The 22,151-nt window shown below is 45.5% G+C and overlaps 1 protein-coding gene across 1 annotated transcript in view; it reads left to right on the forward strand.

Annotated features, from left to right (window-relative positions):
- Positions 1–1,413: 1,413 nt before the first annotated feature.
- Positions 1,414–22,151, forward strand: part of tbc1d23 (TBC1 domain family, member 23) — a 67,179-nt gene continuing 46,441 nt past the window's right edge. Inside the window, exons 1-7 of the mRNA XM_046299442.1 lie at positions 1,414–1,483; positions 2,591–2,696; positions 7,731–7,938; positions 11,525–11,648; positions 12,233–12,357; positions 15,173–15,219; positions 15,299–15,402. Coding sequence (XP_046155398.1) covers positions 7,769–7,938; positions 11,525–11,648; positions 12,233–12,357; positions 15,173–15,219; positions 15,299–15,402 — 570 coding nt within the window. The 5' untranslated portion in view covers positions 1,414–1,483; positions 2,591–2,696; positions 7,731–7,768. The remainder of the gene's footprint in view (positions 1,484–2,590; positions 2,697–7,730; positions 7,939–11,524; positions 11,649–12,232; positions 12,358–15,172; positions 15,220–15,298; positions 15,403–22,151) is intronic.

The following is a 22,151-nucleotide window of genomic DNA, read 5'->3' on the forward strand; positions in this document are numbered from 1 at the left end:
TCCACAGTACTACATAGAGCCATGACTACATGGAACTCTATTCCACATCAGCTAACTGATGCAGCAGGAGAATCAGATTTAAAAACAGGTAAAAATACACCTTATGGAACAGGGAGGGAATCACACGTAGTGTGTTGTGAATTCTGCAATGAATGTATTCTAATGTTTAAAAAATGGTTAAAATGCCTACGTTTTGTCGAACACCAGGAAGAGTTGTGGGGATCCATAATAAATACAAATACCTATCAGATTCCAACACCTATTAGTTACTGCAGACAATATTTGATACAGGAAGTCAATGTAGCCTACTGTTTCTAGCCTAGCCTTACTACTGCTAGGGTCAGGCAGCCTGGTAACAGCAGGGGACTTTGACCACTCTCCTCTTGTTCTGTTGAGCAATCTGATTCTTTTGAGCTGCTTACCTATCATATTATCAGATTCCAACACCTATCAGTTACTATATGAAAGAGATCCCACCAATCCCTTGTCATCTCTTCTAATGTGACGGTAGTAAAGTATTTATCTGTTGGCTAGCAGTGAGGCAGACACATGCTGTAAACTGAATGTTCAGGTTGTGGCTGATGCTTTGATTTACATTGGAATGTGTTTGATGCTCAGTAGTGACAGAAATAGACTCGTCCTCGTGACATTTGAAAAAGCCCTGTATACAGATGAAACAGTAGTCAAACAAATAGCATATCAGTATTGAAGTGTTATTGACGTTGCTGAAAAATGTAGGTTTAAACGGTTCAACAGTGTTTGTCTCTCTGACCTGTCCTTTGTTGCTGTCTAACCTGTCCTGTCTTGTTCTCTGACCTGTCCTGTCTTGTTCTCTGACCTGTCCTGTCATGCTTTCTGAGCTGTCCTGTCATGCTTTCTGAGCTGTCCTGTCTTGTTCGGTGACCTGTCTTGTTTGGTGACCTGTCTTGTTTGGTGACCTGTCTTGTTTGGTGACCTGTCTTGTTCGGTGACCTGTCTTGTTCGGTGACCTGTCTTGTTCGGTGACCTGTCTTGTTCGGTGACCTGTCTTGTTCGGTGTCTTGTTCTGTGCCCTGTTTTCTTATTTATGACCTGTCCTGTCTTGATCTCTGAGCTGACCTGTCTTGTTCTCTGACCTGACCTGTCTTGTTGTCTGACCTGACCTGTCTTGTTCTTTGACCTGTTTTCTCTTGCTTTCTGACCTGTCCTGTTCTCTAACCTGTCCTGTCTTGTTCTTTGTCCTGTCTTGCAACATTGCAACATTGCCCTAAAAAATGTGTTCTATAGGCGTTAGATGTCGTTCTGATAGTGTTGCTGTTTCTCTGTCCTGCAGGGATCAGGATCTGGCTGAGGCCCTGGACTCTGGAGGCTCTGACCTGGAGCTAGAGATGGACATACAGGGGGAGCTGGGGTTGGGGGAGGGCTGGGGCTGGATGGGGAAGAGGCCGGGGAGGTTATTCGAGTCCAGGAGCTACCAGCCCAGCAGAGAGCCAAGCTGTGGAAGGTGAGCGAGGTCAGGGTTCGTGGGTTCGGCCTACCGTAACAGAGGGGGAGGAATTAGACTAGGGATAGAATGGGAGGGGGTCAGAGGGTGAGGGGGTGGGGGTGGTCAGGGTGAGTGACTAGAGAGGGGGTGGTCAGGGTGAGGGACTAGGGAGGGGGCGGGACTTGATTTTATATATTTTTTTCCTGTAAAGCACGTTGAGTTGCTTTCCATGTCTGAAATGTATTGTATAAATAAAGCTGGATTTGATTTGATTAGGGATGAGTTGGGACTAGGAATGGGGTGGGACTAAGGAAGGGGATGGGGGTCAGAGGATGAGGGACTAGGGAAGGAGTGTGACTAGGGAGGGGGTGGGGGGTCAGAGGGTGAGGGACTAGGGAGGGGGTGCAACTAGGGAGGGGGTTGGGGACAGAGGGTGAGGGACTAGGGAGGGGGTGCAACTAGGGAGGGGGGGGGTTCAGAGGGTGAGGGTCCAGGGAGGGGGTGCAACTAGGGAGGGGGTTGGGGAGGTTAGAGGGTGAGGGACTAGGTAGAGAGGGTCAGAAGGTGAGTGTCCAGGGAGGGGGTGGGGGGGGTAGAGAGGTCAGACGGTGAGGGAGGGAGGGGGTCAGAGTGTGAGGGACTAGGGAGGGGTGGAAGGGTCAGAGGGTGAGGGTCCAGGGAGGGGGGTCAGAGGGGAGGGACTAGGGAGTCGGAGGGTGAGGGAGGGACTAGGGAAGGGGTGTGACTAGGGAGGGGTCAGAGGGTGAGGGACTAGGTAGGGAGGGTCAGAGGGTGAGGGACTAGGGAGGGGGGACATTCTAATCTGTTTAGCTGATAATTGGTTTGTTGACCCCCAAAGTTAGCAGACACCATTCCACTGTTGATTAGCTGCTCAATGAGGAGAACAGAAGACTAGCATAGCATATCTCATAGCTAGAGCCAGGAGGTTTACCTGACCGGGAACAACTGAGCCATCAGTGGTTCTCAGTAGTTTCCCAGTCTGTCTCCTCCTGTGTGTTGGGGTAACTGTCAGCTAACAATTGATGATCTGGTCCTGTCTGTCAGCTACCAACTGACGATCTGGTCCAATCTGTCAGCTACTAACTTGTTGGTGTGTTTTGTCAGATTGCGCTGAATGTGGCAGGTAAAGGAGACAGTCTGTCCTCGTGGGATGGAGTCCTGGATCTTCCAGAACAGAACCTTATACACACCCGCTGCCAGCAGCTCATTGGTGAGTGACTGTTACATACAGTATCTCTGTTATATATACAGTACCAGTCAAAGGTTTGGACACACTGACTCATTCAAGGTCCAGGGATCTTACTATTTTCTACATTGTAGAATAATATTGAAGACATCAAAACTATGAAATACATATGGAATCATGTAGTAACCAAAAAAGTGTTAAAACAAATCAAAATATATTTCAGATTCTTCAAAATAGCCACCCGTTGCCTTGATAACAGCTTTGCACACGCTTGGCATTCTCTCAACCAGCTTTACCTGAAATACTTTTCCAACAGTCTTGAAGGAGTTCCCACATATGCTGAGCACATGTTTTCTGCAGTCCACCTCACCCCAAGCCATCTCAGTTGGGTTGAGGTTTGGTGATTGTGGATGCCAGGTCATCTAATGCAGCACACCATCACTCTCCTTCTTGGTCAAATAGCCCTTACACAGCCTGTGTTGGTGTGTTGGTTCATTGTCCTGTCAAAAAACAAATGATAGTCCCACTAAGCGCAAACCAGATGGGATGATGTATTGCTGCAGAATGCTGTGGTACCCATGCTGGTTAAGATAAATAAATAAACATAAATATGGATTGTATTTACAATGGTGTTTATTCTTCACTGGTTGCCCTTTTCTTATGGCAACAGGTCACAAATCTTGCTGCTGTGATGCACCCTGGAATTTCACCCAGCAGATATGGGAGCTTATCAAAAACGGGTTTTCAAATTCATTGTGGATCTGTGAAATAGGTGTCTCTAATATGGTCATACATTTGGCAGGAAGTTAGGAAGTGCAGCTCAGTTTCCACCTCATTTTGTGGGCAGTGAGCACATATCCTGTCTTCTCTTGAGAGCCAGGTCTGTCTACGGCGGCCTTTCTCAACTGCAAGGCTATGCTCACTGAGTCTGCACATAGTCAAAGCTTTCCTTAATGTTGGGTCAGTCACAATGGTCAGGTATTCTGCCGCTGTGTACTCTCTGTTTAGGGACAAATAGCATTCTGGTTTGCTCTTTTTTTGTGTGATTATTTTCAGTGTGTCAAATAGTGACCTTGTTGTTTTGTCATGATTTGGTTGGATCTAAATGTGTTTCTGTCCTGGGGGTCTGTTTGTGTTTGGGAACAGAGCCCCAGGACAAGCTTGCTTAGGGATCTCTTCTCCAGGTTCATCTCTCTGTGGGTGGGAATCACTTCCTTTTAGGTGGTTGTAGAATTTAGTGGCTCTTTTCTGGATTTTGATCATTTTGACTGTTGTTTCTCTTTGCTTATTTGAGCTGTTCTTGCCATAATATGGACTTGGTATTTTACCAAATAGGGCTATCTTCTGTATACCACCCCTACCTTGTCACAAAACAACTGATTGGCTCAAACGCATAAAGAAGGAAAGAAATTCCACAAATTAACTTTGAAGAAGGCACACCTGTTAATTGAAATGTATTCCAGGTGACTACCTCATGAAGCTGGTTGAGAGAATGCTAAGAGTGTGCAAAGTTGTCATCAAGGCAAAGGGTGGCAACTTTGAAGAATCTCAAATATAAAATATATTTAGATTTGTTTAGCACTTTTTTTTGGTTACTACATGATTCCATGTGTTATTTCATAGTGTTGATGTCTTTACTATTATTCAACAATGTAGAAAATAGTACAAATCAAGAAAAACCCTGTAATGAGTAGGTGTTCAAACCTTTGATTGGTACTGTATATACTGTGCCTACGGAAAGTGTTCAGACCCCTTGACTTTTTGCACATTTTGTTACATTACAGCCTTATTCTAAAATTGATTAAATAGTTTTTCCCCCCTCATCAATCTACACACAATACCACATAATGACAAACTTTTTTATATTTTTAACATTTTTGCTAAATTATAATAAATAAATGTAACATTTTACATAAGTATTCAGACCCTTTCCTCAGTACTTTGTTGAAGAGCCTTGGGCAGTGATTACAGCCTTGAGTCTTCTTGGGTGTGACGCTTCAAGCTTGGCACACCTGTATTTGGAGAGTTTCTCCCATTCTTCTCTGAAGATCCTCTCAAGCTCTGTCAGGTTGGATGGGGAGCGTTGCTGCACAGCTATTTTCAGGTCTCATGTGAATCCATAGCATCCCAAACATGCTCAATGAGTGACATGTCTGGTGAGTATGCAAGCCATGGAAGAACTGGGACATTTTCAGCTTCCAGGAAATGTGTACAGATCCTTGTGTGACATGGTGCAGTGCATTATCATGCTGAAACATGAGGTGATGGCGGTGGATGAATGGCACGACAATGGGCCTCAGGATCTCCTCACGGTATCTCGGTGCATTCAAATTGCCATTGATAAAATGCAATTGTGTTTGTTGTCTTTAGCTTATGCCTGCCCATACCATAACCCCCCCCCCCACCACCACCATGGTGCACTCTGTTCACAACGTTGACAACAGCAAACTGCCCGCCCACACGACGCCTGCGGTTGTGAGGCAGAGGTACTGCCAAATTCTCAAAAATTGCATTGGAGGCGGCTTGTGCTAGAGAAATTAACATTAAATTCTCTTGCAACCGCTCTGGAGGATATTCTTGCAGTCAGCATGCCAATTGCACGCTCCCTCAAAACGAGACATCTGTGGCATTGTTTAATCAGCTTCTTGATATACCACACCTGTCAGGTGGATGGATTATCTTGGAAAAGGAGAAATGCTCACTAACAGGGATGTAAAACAAATTTGTGCACATTTGAAATAAGCTTTTTGTGCGTATGGAAAATTTCTGGCATCTTTTATTTCAGCTCATGAAACATGGGACCAACACTTTACATTTTTGTTCAGTGTTTATTATATTCTACCTGCCCTGCTCAAGACAATTCATAGGATGGATAATTCTTTGTCTTGCATAGCTCGATCACAATGCTGTCTTCTGTGGCTCGGTCACAATGCTGTCTTCTGTGTCACAATGCTGTCTTCTGTGGCTCGGTCACAATGCTCTCTTCTGTGGCTCGGTCAGTAATGCTCTCTTCTGTAGCTCTGTCAGTAATGCTGTCTTCTGTGGCTCGGTCACAATTTTTACTTTATTTTTATTTTACTAGGCAAGTCAGTTAAGAACACATTCTTATTTTCAATGACGGCCTAGGAACAGTGGGTTAACTGCCTGTTCAGGGGCAGAACGACAGATTTGTACCTTGTCAGCTCGGGGATTCAAACTTGCAACCTTTCGGTTACTAGTCCAACGCTCTAACCACTAGGCTACCCTGCCGCCCCAATGCTCTCTTCTGTAGCTCGGTCACAATGCTGTCTTCTGTGGCTCGGTCAGTAATGCTGTCTTCTGTGGCTCGGTCAGTAATGCTGTCTTCTGTGGCTCGGTCAGTAATGCTGTCTTCTGTGGCTCGGTCAGTAATGCTGTCTTCTGTGGCTCGGTCAGTAATGCTGTCTTCTGTGGCTCGGTCAGTAATGCTGTCTTCTGTGGCTCGGTCAGTAATGCTGTCTTCTGTGGCTCGGTCAGTAATGCTGTCTTCTGTGGCTCAGTCAGTAATGCGGTCTTCTGTGGCTCGGTCAGTAATGCGGTCTTCTGTGGCTCGGTCAGTAATGCTGTCTTCTGTGGCTCGGTCAGTAATGCTGTCTTCTGTGGCTCGGTCACAATGCTGTCTTCTGTGGCTCGGTCACAATGCTGTCTTCTGTGGCTCGGTCAGTAATGCTGTCTTCTGTGGCTCGGTCAGTAATGCTGTCTACTGTGGCTCGGTCACAATGCTGTCTACTGTGGCTCGGTCACAATGCTGTCTTCTGTGGCTCGGTCACAATGCTGTCTTCTGTGGCTCTGTCAGTAATGTTGAGAATAGAAATTAGAAACACAAGTCCAAACACAAGCTGGGTTCTCATACAGTTTGGGTCTTATGCAGAAACTGTCAGCTGTCATCAGCTTTGCACAGTCCTTTCTCTGCCTGATAGCAGGGCGGGTTAGGCAGCAGAACTGACATGGAGACTGCTCCAGGGCTCAGCCCAGAAAAGGCAGCCCTTCATTGGGCACTGAGCCCAGGAAAACCCCAGGCCTTACCTCCAGGAGTAGGCCAGCACATGGTACCACAGTGAAGAGACACAAACTGAGGGAGAGAATGTTCTGGTGGGTTGAAGAATCAATCCTGAGACCTTTCTTTGGCATCTTGTTTGCTAGTATCTTATTTCAATCCATTTCTACATTTGCTTGAAAGGTTCTCTGCTGGCCTGGGGCCATATGTATCCAGTATCCGGGTGGGATGGCTGATCTAGGATCAGGTCCCCCAAGTCTATGTCATCTTATTCATTCTGATCTAGGATCAGGTCCCCCCCGTCCATGTCATCTTATTCATAATGATCTAGGATCAGGTCCCCCGTGTCCATGTCATCTGATCTAGGATCAGGTCCCCCAAGTCTATGTCATCTTATTCATTCTGATCTAGGATCAGGTCCCCCCTGTCCATGTCATCTGATTAATTCTGATCTAGGATCAGGTCCCCCCTGTCCATGTCATCTGATTAATTCTGATCTAGGATCAGGTCCCCCCCGTCCATGTCATCTTATTCATAATGATCTAGGATCAGCCCCCCCCCCCCTTGTCCATGTCATCTGATCTAGGATCAGGTCCCCCCCGTCCATGTCATCTTATTCATAATGATCTAGGATCAGCCCCCCTTGTCCATGTCATCTTATTCATTATGATCTAGGATCAGCCCCCCTTGTCCATGTCATCTTATTCATAATGATCTAGGGTCATCCCCCCTGTCCATGTAATCTTATTCATTATGATCTAGGATCAGCCCCCCTGTCCATGTAATCTTATTCATAATGATCTGGGTCAGCCTCCCCCTTGTCCATGTAATCTTATTCATAATGATCTAGGATCAGCCCCCCTGTCCATGTCATCTTATTCATTTTGATGTAAAATCCTCAGCACTCCTACTCTGAGGCTTGATGCATATGACTCCAGGATGATTTTTCTGAACTCTGTTTCCATGCTGTCTTTGTCCTGACAGTGAGGCTAAGTGTAAGGACCTGTAACCTCTGACCCTGTGTCTCTGCTTCCTGTCTCCAGACCAGCTGGGGTGCGTGGCGGAGGAGGAGGGGCGTGACATGGTGTCTGACGTAGAGTCTGTCATCACGTTCTACTGTAAGTCCCGAAACATCACCTTCACCCCTGACCTCTCCTGGCCACACCTCCTCAAACCCCTGCTGGGCCTGCAGCTGCCCCGCTCCGATCTCTACAACTGCTTCTACGCCATCATGAATAAATATATCCCACGGTGAGACACACACCTCTACAATAAATATATACCACGGACAGACACACACCTCTACAATAAATATATACCACGGACAGACACACACCTCTACAATAGATATATACCACGGACAGACACACACCTCTACAATAGATATATACCACGGACAGACACACCTCTACAATAAATATATACCACGGACAGACACACACCTCTACAATAAATATATACCACGGACAGACACACCTCTACAATAGATATATACCACGGACAGACACACATCTCTACAATAGATATATACCACGGACAGACACACACCTCTACAATAGATATATACCACGGACAGACACACACCTCTACAATAGATATATACCACGGACAGACACACACCTCTACAATAGATATATACCACGGACAGACACACACCTCTACAATAGATATATACCACGGACAGACACACACCTCTACAATAGATATATACCACGGACAGACACACACCTCTACAATAGATATATACCACGGACAGACACACACCTCTACAATAGATATATACCACGGACAGACACACACCTCTACAATAGATATATACCACGGACAGACACACACCTCTACAATAGATATATACCACGGACAGACACACACCTCTACAATAGATATATACCACGGACAGACACACACCTCTACAATAGATATATACCACGGACAGACACACACCTCTACAATAGATATATACCACGGACAATCCTCAGCAATCAACCCACAATACCCCATAATGACAAAGCGAAAACAGGTTTTTAGAAATGTTTGCAAATTTATTGAAAATAAAAAACAGAACTTATTTACATAAGAATTCAGACCCTCTGCTATGAGACTCAAAATTGAGCTCAGGTGCATCCTGTTTCCATTGATCATCCTTGAGATGTTTCTACAACTTGATTGGAGCCCACCTGTGGTAAATTCAATTGATTGGAAAAGGCACACACCTGTCTATATAAGGTGTGCCTATAAGGCCACGAGGTCAAAGGAACTGCCTTAGAGCTCCAAGACAGGATTGTGTTGAGGCACAGATCTGAGGAAGGGTACCAAAACATGTCGACAGCATTGAAGGCCCCCAAGAACACAGTGGCCTCCATCATTCTTATATGGAATACGTTTGGAACCACCAAGACGCTTCCTGGACCTGGCCGCTCAGCCAAACTGAGCAATCGGGGGAGAAGGGCCAATGGTCAGGGAGGTGACCAATAACCTGATGATCACCCCGGTAAAGCTCCAGAGTTCCTCTGTGGAGATGGGAGAAACTTCCAGAAGGACAACCACCTCTTCAGTACTCCACCAATCAGGCCTTTATGGTAGAGTGGTCAGACGGAAGCCACTCCTCAGTAAAAGGCACATGACAGCCTGCTTGTAGTTTGCCAAAAAGTCCCCAAAAGAATGACCATTAGAAACAAGATTCTCTGGTCTGATGAAACCAAGATTGAACTCTTTGACCTGAATGCCAAGCGTCACGTCTGGAGGAAACCGGCACCATCCCTACAGTGAAGCATGGTAGCGGCAGCATCAGGTCTGAAGCATGGAGCGGCAGCATCAGGTCCAGGCACCATCCCTACAGTGAAGCATGGTAGCGGCAGCATCAGGTCTGGAGGAAACCGGCACCATCCCTACAGTGAAGCATGGTAGCGGCAGCATCAGGTCTGGAGGAAACCGGCACCATCCCTACAGTGAAGCATGGTAGCGGCAGCATCAGGTCTGGAGGAAACCGGCACCATCCCTACAGTGAAGCATGGTAGCGGCAGCATCAGGTCTGGAGGAAACCGGCACCATCCCTACGGTGAAGCATGGTAGCGGCAGCATCAGGTCTGGAGGAAACCGGCACCATCCCTACGGTGAAGCATGGTAGCGGCAGCATCAGGTCTGGTGAAGCACCATCCCTACGGTGAAGCATGGTAGCGGCAGCATCAGGTCTGGAGGAAACCGGCACCATCCCTAAGGTGAAGCATGGTAGCGGCAGCATCAGGTCTGGAGGAAACCGGCACCATCCCTACGGTGAAGCATGGTAGCGGCAGCATCAGGTCTGGAGGAAACCGGCACCATCCCTACGGTGAAGCATGGTAGCGGCAGCATCAGGTCTGAAGCACCATCCCTGGTGAAGCATGGTAGCGGCAGCATCAGGTCTGGAGGAAACCGGCACCATCCCTACAGTGAAGCATGGTAGCGGCAGCATCAGGTCTGGACCGGCACCATCCCTACAGTGAAGCATGGTAGCGGCAGCATCAGGTCTGGAGGAAACCGGCACCATCCCTACAGTGAAGCATGGTAGCGGCAGCATCAGGTCTGGAGGAAACCGGCACCATCCCTACAGTGAAGCATGGTAGCGGCAGCATCAGGTCTGGAGGAAACCGGCACCATCCCTACAGTGAAGCATGGTAGCGGCAGGGTAGCCTAGAGCGTTGGACTAGTAACCGAAAGGTTGCAAGTTCGAATCCCTGAGCTGACAAGGTACAAATCTGTCGTTCTGCCCCTGAACAAGGCAGTTAACCCACTGTTCCTAGGCCATCATTGAAATAAGAATTTGTTCTTAATTGACTTGCCTAGTTAACCTGTATTTTTTTTTAAATGGTGGTGGCAGCATCATGCTGTGGGGATGTTTCTCAGGGACTGAGAATTAGTCAATTAGCCGTTGACTAATTACATCAGGTGTACCAGTTTAGGGTTAAGCAAAAGTGAAACTTCTTGGGGGCGAGGAGTGGGTTGGGAAACTCTGATCTTGATGACTGTATTGAAACCAACACCTCCATCTTGGCTCTCCCCCACCATTGTGTTGAAGCCAACACTTCCATCTTGGAACTCCCCCACCATTGTGTTCAAGCCAACACCTCCATCTTGGAACTCCCCCACCATTGTGTTTAAGCCAACACCTCCATCTTGGTACTCCCCCACCATTGTGTTTAAGCCAACACCTCCATCATCATTGTGTTTAAGCCAACACCTCCATCTTGGTACTCCCCACCATTGTTTTGAATCCAACACCTCCATCTTGGTACTCCCCCACCATTGTGTTGAAGCCAACACCTCCATCTTGGTACTCCCCCACCATTGTGGTGAAGCCAACACCTCCATCTTGGTACTCCCCCACCATTGTGTTTAAGCCAACACCTCCATCTTGGTACTCCCCCACCATTGTGTTTAAGCCAACACCTCCATCTTGGTACTCCCCCACCATTGTGTTTAAGCCAACATCTCCATCTTGGTACTCCCCCACCATTGTGTTTAAGCCAACACCTCCATCTTGGTACTCCCCCACCATTGTGGTGAAGCCAACATCTCCATCTTGGTACTCCCCCCACCATTGTGTTTAAGCCAACATCTCCATCTTGGTACTCCCCCACCATTGTGTTTAAGCCAACACCTCCATCTTGGTACTCCCCCACCATTGTGTTGAAGCCAACATCTCCATCTTGGTACTCCCCCACCATTGTACGTTTGCAGGAAGCTATAGAAATGCATGTATTAATGTCTACATTAATGTAATGCATACTGTACATTATATTATGCTAAACATGATGAATGTTTAATAACACTAGGTGTAACGGTACGTCTTCCTGTCCAGGGACTGTGTAGTGAAGGGCCGTCCGTTCCACCTGTACAGACTGCTGCTTCAGTATCATGAACCAGAACTCTGCTCCTTCCTCGACACCAAGAAGATCACCCCAGACTCCTACACTATACACTGGGTATGTCTATATAACCCCAGACTGGGTATGTCTATCTAACCCCAGACTGGGTATGTCTATCTAACCCCAGACTGGGTATGTCTATCTAACCCCAGACTGGGTATGTCTATCTAACCCCAGACTGGGTATGTCTATCTAACCCCAGACTGGGTATGTCTATCTAACCCCAGACTGGGTATGTCTATCTAACCCCAGACTGGGTATGTCTATCTAACCCCAGACTGGGTATGTCTATCTAACCCCAGACTGGGTATGTCTATCTAACCCCAGACTGGGTATGTCTATCTAACCCCAGACTGGGTATGTCTATCTAACCCCAGACTGGGTATGTCTATCTAACCCCAGACTGGGTATGTCTATCTAACCCCAGACTGGGTATGTCTATCTAACCCCAGACTGGGTATGTCTATCTAACCCCAGACTGGGTATGTCTATCTAACCCCAGACTGGGTATGTCTATCTAACCCCAGACTGGGTATGTCTATCTAACCCCAGACTGGGTATGTCAGTACAGCCTATTTGGTTTGAAATGTTCCCTTGCATTGGGATGGTGGATTGTGACTGGTATGTTGTGTATCCTACAGCTAGGCAGTCTGTTCTCCAGCCACTGCCAACCAGAGGTGACTCAGGCCATGTGGGACTTTTACCTCCAACAGGCTGACCCTTTCCTCATCTTCTTCCTGCTGCTCATCATCCTCGTCAATGCCAAGTACCCACTATTACAACATATTCATAATACAAACCAGATTACAACACATAGCTACCGCAAATTACTATCACAAACTGATCAATACCAGATCAATACCAGGTCTTCAGTGCTCTGATATTACATTATTACTTTTGGTTCCCCCCTAGAGATAATGTCCTGTTTGTTCCCCCCCCCCTAGAGATAACATCCTGTTTGTTCCCCCCCCCTAGAGATAATGTCCTGTTTGTTCCCCCTAGAGATAATGTCCTGTTTGTTCCCCCTAGAGATAACGTCCTGTTTGTTCCCCCCTAGAGATAACATCCTGTTTGTTCCCCCCTAGAGATAATGTCCTGTTTGTTCCCCCCTAGAGATAATGTCCTGTTTGTTCCCCCCCTAGAGATAACGTCCTGTTTGTTCCCCCCTAGAGATAATGTCCTGTTTGCCCCCCTAGAGATAATGTCCTGTTTGTCCCCCCTAGAGATAATGTCCCGTTTGTTCCCCCCTAGAGAAAACATCCCGTTTGTTCCCCCCTAGAGATAATGTCCTGTTTGTTCCCCCCTAGAGATAATGTCCTGTTTGTTCCCCCTAGAGATAATGTCCTGTTTGTCCCCCTAGAGATAATGTCCTGTTTGTCCCCCCCTAGAGATAATGTCCTGTTTGTTCCCCCTAGAGATAATGTCCTGTTTGTCACCCCCTAGAGATAATGTCCTGTTTGTCCCCCCCTAGAGATAACATCCTGTTTGTCCCCCCCTAGAGATAACGTCCTGTTTGTCCCCCCTAGAGATAACGTCCTGTTTGTCCCCCCTAGAGATAACGTCCTGTTTGTTCCCCCTAGAGATAACGTCATGTTTGTTCCCCCTAGAGATAACGTCCTGTTTGTTCCCCCCTAGAGATAACGTCCTGTTTGTTCCCCCTAGAGATAACATCCTGTTTGTTTCCACCCCCTAGAGATAACATCCTGTTTGTTCCCACCCCCCTAGAGATAACATCCTGTTTGTTCCCACCCCCTCGAGATAACATCCTGTTTGTTCCCACCACCCCTCGAGATAACATCCTGTTTGTTCCCACCACCCCTCGAGATAACATCCTGTTTGTTCCCACCACCCCTAGAGATAACATCCTGTTTTCCCCCCCCCCTAGAGATAACATCCTGTTTGTTCCCCCCCCTAGAGAATAACATCCTGTTTGTTCCCACCCCCCTAGAGATAACATCCTGTTTGTTCCCCCCCTAGAGATAACATCCTGTTTGTTCCCACCCCCTAGAGATAACATCCTGTTTGTTTCCCCCTAGAGATAACATCCTGTTTTTCCCCCTAGAGATAACATCCTGTTTGTTCCCCCCTAGAGATAACATCCTGTTTGTTCCCCCCTAGAGATAACATCCTGTTTGTTTCCCCCTAGAGATAACATCCTGTTTGTTCCCCCTAGAGATAACATCCTGTTTGTTTCCCCCTAGAGATAACGTCCTGTTTGTCACCCCCCTAGAGATAACATCCTGTTTGTTCCCCCCCTAGAGATAACATCCTGTTTGTTTCCCCCTAGAGATAACATCCTGTTTGTTCCCCCTAGAGAAAACATCCCGTTTGTTCCCCCCCCTAGAGATAATGTCCTGTTTGTTCCCCCCTAGAGATAATGTCCTGTTTGTTCCCCCTAGAGATAATGTCCTGTTTGTTCCCCCTAGAGATAATGTCCTGTTTGTCCCCCCCCCCCCTAGAGATAATGTCCTGTTTGTTCCCCCCTAGAGATAATGTCCTGTTTGTCACCCCCTAGAGATAATGTCCTGTTTGTCCCCCCTAGAGATAACATCCTGTTTGTCCCCCCCTAGAGATAACGTCCTGTTTGTCCCCCCTAGAGATAACGTCCTGTTTGTTCCCCCCTAGAGATAACGTCCTGTTTGTTCCCCCTAGAGATAACGTCCTGTTTGTTCCCCCCTAGAGATAACGTCCTGTTTGTTCCCCCTAGAGATAACGTCCTGTTTGTTCCCCCCTAGAGATAACATCCTGTTTGTTTCCACCCCCTAGAGATAACATCCTGTTTGTTCCCACCCCCTAGAGATAACATCCTGTTTGTTCCCACCCCCTCGAGATAACATCCTGTTTGTTCCCACCACCCCTCGAGATAACATCCTGTTTGCCCCCCCTAGAGATAACATCCTGTTTGTTCCCCCCCCTAGAGATAACATCCTGTTTGTTCCCACCCCCTAGAGATAACATCCTGTTTGTTCCCACCCCCCTCGAGATAACATCCTGTTTGTTCCCACCCCCCCTCGAGATAACATCCTGTTTGTTCCCACCCCCTCGAGATAACATCCTGTTCCCCCCCCCCCCCCTAGAGATAACATCCTGTTTGTCCCCCCTAGAGATAACATCCTGTTTGTTCCCCCCTAGAGATAACATCCTGTTTGTTTCCCCCTAGAGATAACATCCTGTTTGTTCCCCCTAGAGATAACATCCTGTTTGTTCCCCCTAGAGATAACATCCTGTTTGTTCCCCCTAGAGATAACGTCCTGTTTGTCACCCCCTAGAGATAACGTCCTCTTTGTTACCCCCTAGAGATAACGTCCTGTTTGTTTCCCCCTAGAGATAACGTCCTGTTTGTTCCCCCTAGAGATAACATCCTGTTTGTTCCCCCCAGAGATAACGTCCTGTTTGTTCCCCCTAGAGATAACATCCTGTTTGTTCCCCCCTAGAGATAACATCCTGTTTGTTCCCCCCTAGAGATAACATCCTGTTTGTTCCCCCTAGAGATAACATCCTGTTTGTTCCCCCTAGAGATAACATCCTGTTTGTTCCCCCTCCACCCCCTAGAGATAACATCCTGTTTGTTCCCCCCCTAGAGATAACATCCTGCAACAAGAAGGGGACAGTAAAGAAGATATCATTAGTAAGTTATCTGCTTCTGGATTCAGCTTCTAGGCTGCTGTGTGTTGTATGCAGGGTTCTAACCTGTGTGTTTGTTACAGAGATGTTGGAGGACTCTCCTGCCCTGTTAGAGGCTGATGATATAGAAGACCTGTTCTCTCTGGCCCAGTATTACTGGAGCAAGACCCCTCTGTCTCTCAGAAAGGTAAAGTACTGTTATGGGTCCCTCCTTATACAGCTGGCACGGGGCCCTGCTCAATACAGCTGGCACGGGGCCCTGCTCAATACAGCTGGCACGGGGCCCTGCTCAATACAGCTGGCACGGGGCCCTGCTCAATACAGCTGGCACGGGGCCCACAGCTGGCACAGCTGGCACGGGGCCCTGCTCAATACAGCTGGCACGGGGCCCTGCTCAATACAGCTGGCACGGGGCCCTGCTCAATACAGCTGGCACGGGGCCCTGCTCAATACAGCTGGCACGGGGCCCTGCTCAATACAGCTGGCACGGGGCACTGCTCAATACAGCTGGCACGGGGCCCTGCTCAATACAGCTGGCATGTGGCCCTGCTCAATACAGGGCGAATACCTTACTGTAAAATGCTTACTTTCAAGCTCTTAACCAATAAGTTTTCAGAATATAGAGTTAAGAAAATACTTACCTAAATAAAGTCAACAACAAAAAAAGACAAAGTAACACAAATTATGAGGATACAGGGGGTACCGGTACAGAGTCAATGTGGAGGCTATATACAGGGGGTACCGGTACAGAGTCAATGTGGAGGCTATATACAGGGGGTACCGGTACAGAGTCAATGTGGAGGCTATATACAGGGGGTACCGGTACAGAGTCAATGTGGAGGCTATATACAGGGGGTACAGGTACAGAGTCAATGTGGAGGCTATATACAGGGGGTACCGGTACAGAGTCAATGTGGAGGCTATATACAGGGGGTACCGGTACAGAGTCAATGTGGAGGCTATATACAGGGGGTACCGGTACAGAGTCAGTGTGAAAAGTCTATGACTTGGGTGGGTCTTTGACATTTTTTAGGGCCTTCCTCTGACACCGCCTATTATAGAGGTCCTGGATGGTAGGAAGTTTGGCCCCAGTGATGTACTGGCCCATTCGCACTACCCTCTGTAGTGCCTTGCGGTCGGAGGCCCCCGTGCCCTCTTAACGACTGTCTTGGTGTGTTTGGACCATTCTAGTTTGTTGGTGATGTGGACACCAAGGAACTTGAAACTTTCAACCCGCTCCACTACAGCCCCAATGATGTTAATGGGGGCCTGTTCAGCCTGTCTTTTCCTGTAGTCCACGATCAGCTCCTTTGTCTTGCTCACATTGAGGGGAAGTTGTTGTCCTGGCACCACCTGGCCAGGTCTCTGACCTCCAACCCTATACAGTGGGGCAAAAAAGTATTTAGTCAGCCACCAATTGTGCAAGTTCTCCCACTTAAAAAGATGAGAGAGGCCTGTAATTTCCATCATAGGTACACTTCAACTATGACAGACAAAATGAGAAGGAAACAAACAAATCTAGAAAATCACATTGTAGGATTTTTAATTTTTTTATTTGCTAATTATGGTGGAAAATAAGTATTTGGTCACCTAGAAACAAGCATGATTTCTGGCTCTCACAGACCTGTAACAACTTCTTTAAGAGGCTCCTCTGTCCTCCACTCGTTACCTGTATTAATGGTACCTGTTTGAAGTTGTTATCAGTATAAAAGACACCTGTCCACAACCTCAAACAGTCACACTCCAAACTCCACTATGGCCAAGACCAAAGAGCTGTCAAAGGACACCAGAAACAAAATTGTAGACCTGCGCCAGGCTGGGAAGACTGAATCTGCAATAGGTAAGCAGCTTGGTTTGAAGAAATCAACTGTGGGAGCAATTATTAGGAAATGGAGGAGATACAAGACCACTGATAATCTCCCTCGATCTGGGCCCCACGCAAGATCTCACCCCGTGGGGTCAAAATGATCACATGAACGGTGAGCAAAAATCCCAGAACCACACGGGGGGACCTAGTGAATGACCTGCAGAGAGCTGTGACCAAAGTAACAAAGCCTACCATCAGTAACACACAACTCCGCCAGGGACTCAAATCACCAACAGAATATAAACCAACAGAATATAAACCACCAACAGAATATAAACCACCAGAATATAAACCACCAGAATATAAACCACCACCAGAATATAAACCACCAGAATATAAACCACCAGAATATAAACCACCAGAATATAAACCAACAGAATATAAACCACCAACAGAATATAAACCACCAACAGAATATAAACCACCAACAGAATATAAACCACCAACAGAATATAAACCAACAGAATATAAACCAACAGAATATAAACCACCAGAATATAAACCACCAGAATATAAACCAACAGAATATAAACCACCAGAATATAAACCACCAGAATATAAACCAACCAGAATATAAACCAACAGAATATAAACCAACAACAGAATATAAACCAACAGAATATAAACCACCAGAATATAAACCACCAGAATATAAACCACCAGAATATAAACGAACAGAATATAAACCAACAACAGAATATAAACCATCAGAATATAAACCACCAGAATATAAACCATTAGAATATAAACCACCAGAATATAAACCATCAGAATATAAACCATCAGAATATAAACCAACAACAGAATATAAACCAACAGAATATAAACCACCAGAATATAAACCAACAGAATATAAACCACCAACAGAATATAAACCAACAGAATATAAACCAACAGAATATAAACCAACAACAGAATATAAACCAACAGAATATAAACCACCAGAATATAAACCACCAGAATATAAACCACCAGAATATAAACCAACAGAATATAAACCAACAACAGAATATAAACCATCAGAATATAAACCACCAGAATATAAACCATCAGAATATAAACCACCAGAATATAAACCATCAGAATATAAACCATCAGAATATAAACCAACAACAGAATATAAACCAACAGAATATAAACCACCAGAATATAAACCACCAGAATATAAACCAACAGAATATAAACCACCAACAGAATATAAACCAACAGAATATAAACCACCAGAATATAAACCACCAGAATATAAACCACCAACAGAATATAAACCAACAGAATATAAACCACCAGAATATAAACCACCAGAATATAAACCACCAGAATATAAACCACCAGAATATAAACCAACAACAGAATATAAACCATCAGAATATAAACCACCAGAATATAAACCACCAGAATATAAACCATCAGAATATAAACCATCAGAATATAAACCACCAGAATATAAACCAACAGAATATAAACCAACAGAATATAAACCAACAGAATATAAACCAACAGAATATAAACCAACAGAATATAAACCAACAGAATATAAACCAACAGAATATAAACCAACAGAATATAAACCAACAGAATATAAACCAACAACAGAATATAAACCAACAACAGAATATAAACCAACAACAGAATATAAACCAACAACAGAATATAAACCACCAGAATATAAACCACCACCAGAATATAAACCACCAGAATATAAACCACCACCAGAATATAAACCACCAACAGAATATAAACCAACAGAATATAAACCAACAGAATATAAACCACCAGAATATAAACCACCAACAGAATATAAACCAACAGAATATAAACCATCAGAATATAAACCATCAGAATATAAACCACCACCAGAATATAAACCACCACCAGAATATAAACCACCAACAGAATATAAACCACCAACAGAATATAAACCACCAACAGAATATAAACCATCAGAATATAAACCATCAGAATATAAACCACCAGAATATAAACCACCAGAATATAAACCACCAACAGAATATAAACCAACAGAATATAAACCAACAGAATATAAACCACCAGAATATAAACCACCAACAGAATATAAACCACCAACAGAATATAAACCAACAGAATATAAACCAACAGAATATAAACCACCAGAATATAAACCACCAACAGAATATAAACCACCAACAGAATATAAACCAACAGAATATAAACCACCAACAGAATATAAACCACCAACAGAATATAAACCACCAACAGAATATAAACCAACAGAATATAAACCACCAGAATATAAACCACCAACAGAATATAAACCAACAGAATATAAACCACCAGAATATAAACCAACAGAATATAAACCAACAGAATATAAACCAACAGAATATAAACCAACAGAATATAAACCACCAGAATATAAACCAACAGAATATAAACCACCAGAATATAAACCAACAGAATATAAACCAACAGAATATAAACCAACAGAATATAAACCACCAGAATATAAACCACCAGAATATAAACCAACAGAATATAAACCAACAGAATATAAACCACCAACAGAATATAAACCACCAACAGAATATAAACCACCAACAGAATATAAACCACCATCAGAATATAAACCACCATCAGAATATAAACCACCATCAGAATATAAACCAACAGAATATAAACCAACAGAATATAAACCAACAGAATATAAACCACCAACAGAATATAAACCACCAGAATATAAACCAACAGAATATAAACCACCAGAATATAAACCAACAGAATATAAACCACCAACAGAATATAAACCACCAACAGAATATAAACCACCAACAGAATATAAACCACCAACAGAATATAAACCAACAGAATATAAACCACCAACAGAATATAAACCACCAACAGAATATAAACCACCAACAGAATATAAACCACCAACAGAATATAAACCACCAGAATATAAACCAACAGAATATAAACCACCAGAATATAAACCAAATAAAATAAACAAATAAACAAATAAACTCAAATCCTGCAGTGCCAGACGTGTCCCCCTGCTTAAGCCAGTACATATCCAGGCCCGTCTGAAGTTTGCTAGAGAGCATTTGGATGATCCAGAAGAAGATTGGGAGAATGTCATATGGTCAGATGAAACCAAAATATAACTTTTTGGTAAAAACTCAACTCGTCGTGTTTGGAGAACAAAGAATGCTGAGTTGCATCCAAAGAACACCATACCTACTGTGAAGCATGGAGGTGGAAACATCATGCTTTGGGGCTGTTCTTCTGCAAAGGGACCAGGACGACTGATCCGTGTTAAGGAAAGAATGAATAGGGCCATGTATCGTGAGATTTTGAGTGAAAACCTCCTTCCATCAGCAATCATTGGTGGCTGACTAAATACTTTTTTACCCCACTGTAGGCCGTCTCATCGTTGAGGGGGAGGTTGTTGTCCTGGCACCACCCGGCCAGGTCTCTGACCTCCAACCATATAGGCCATCTCATCGTTGAGGGGGAGGTTGTTGTCCTGGCACCACCTGGCCAGGTCTCTGACCTCCAACCATATAGACCATCTCATCGTTGAAGGGGAGGTTGTTGTCCTGGCACCACCCGGCCAGGTCTCTGACCTCCAACCATATAGGCCATCTCATCGTTGAAGGGGAGGTTGTTGTCCTGGCACCACCCGGCCAGGTCTCTGACCTCCAACCATATAGGCCGTCTTATCGTTGAGGGGGAGGTTGTTGTCCTGGCACCACCCGGCCAGGTCTCTGACGACCTCCCTATAAGCTGTCTCATCGTTGTCGGTGATCAGGCCTACCACTGTTGTGTCGTCAGCAAACGTAATGATGGTGTTGGAGTTGTGCCTGGCCATGCAGTCATGGGTGAACAGGGAGTACAGGAGGGGACTGAGACCCGAGGGCCCCAGTGTTGAGGATCAGTGTTGTTTGATGTGTTGTTACCTACCCTTACCACCTGGGGGCGGCCCATCAGGAAGTCCAGGATCCAGTTCCAGAGGGAGGTGTTTAGTCCCAGGGTCCTTAGCTTATTGATGAGCTTTGAGGGGACTATGGTGTTGAACGCTGAGCTGTAGTCAATGAACAACATTCTCAGTACAACACAACTAACATGGAGCCCGGTTGAATATAACTGAAGTTGCTGCAGGCCCATGCAGTAAGTGGCAGTATTGTGAATAAATGTCATTGGAGACATTCCTTTACATTTCTCTGAACTGTTGTAATTCTCTTCAGTGGGTCATGTTAAGTTGCTAGCTTTCATAATGTATGTAGCAGTATGTCTCTGTGTGTAGGAGAACCAGACGTTGACTCTCTCTCTGTGTGTAGGAGAACCAGACGTTGACTCTCTCTCTGTGTGTGTAGGAGAACCAGACGTTGACTCTCTCTCTGTGTGTGTAGGAGAACCAGACGTTGACTCTCTCTCTGTGTGTGTAGGAGAACCAGACGTTGACTCTCTCTCTGTGTGTGTAGGAGAACCAGACGTTGACTCTCTGTGTGTGTAGGAGAACCAGACGTTAACTCTCTGTGTGTGTAGGAGAACCAGATGTTGACTCTCTCTCTCTGTGTGTGTAGGAGAACCAGACGTTGACTCTCTCTCTCTCTGTGTGTAGGAGAACCAGACGTTGACTCTCTCTCTCTGTGTGTGTAGGGGAACCAGACGTTGACTCTCTCTGTGTGTAGGAGAACCAGACGTTGACTCTGTGTGTGTGTAGGAGAACCAGACGTTGACTCTCTGTGTGTGTAGGAGAACCAGACGTTGACTCTCTGTGTGTGTAGGAGAACCAGACGTTGACTCTCTGTGTGTGTAGGAGAACCAGACGTTGACTCTCTCTCTGTGTGTGTAGGAGAACCAGACGTTGACTCTCTCTCTCTGTGTGTGTAGGAGAACCAGACGTTGACTCTCTCTCTCTGTGTGTGTAGGAGAACCAGACGTTGACTCTCTCTCTCTGTGTGTGTAGGAGAACCAGACGTTGACTCTGTGTGTGTAGGAGAACCAGACGTTGACTCTCTCTCTCTCTCTCTGTGTGTGTAGGAGAACCAGACGTTGACTTTCTCTCTCTGTGTGTGTAGGAGAACCAG

This window comes from Oncorhynchus gorbuscha, linkage group LG02 (genome assembly GCF_021184085.1).
Source record: "Oncorhynchus gorbuscha isolate QuinsamMale2020 ecotype Even-year linkage group LG02, OgorEven_v1.0, whole genome shotgun sequence".
NCBI lineage: Eukaryota > Metazoa > Chordata > Actinopteri > Salmoniformes > Salmonidae > Oncorhynchus > Oncorhynchus gorbuscha.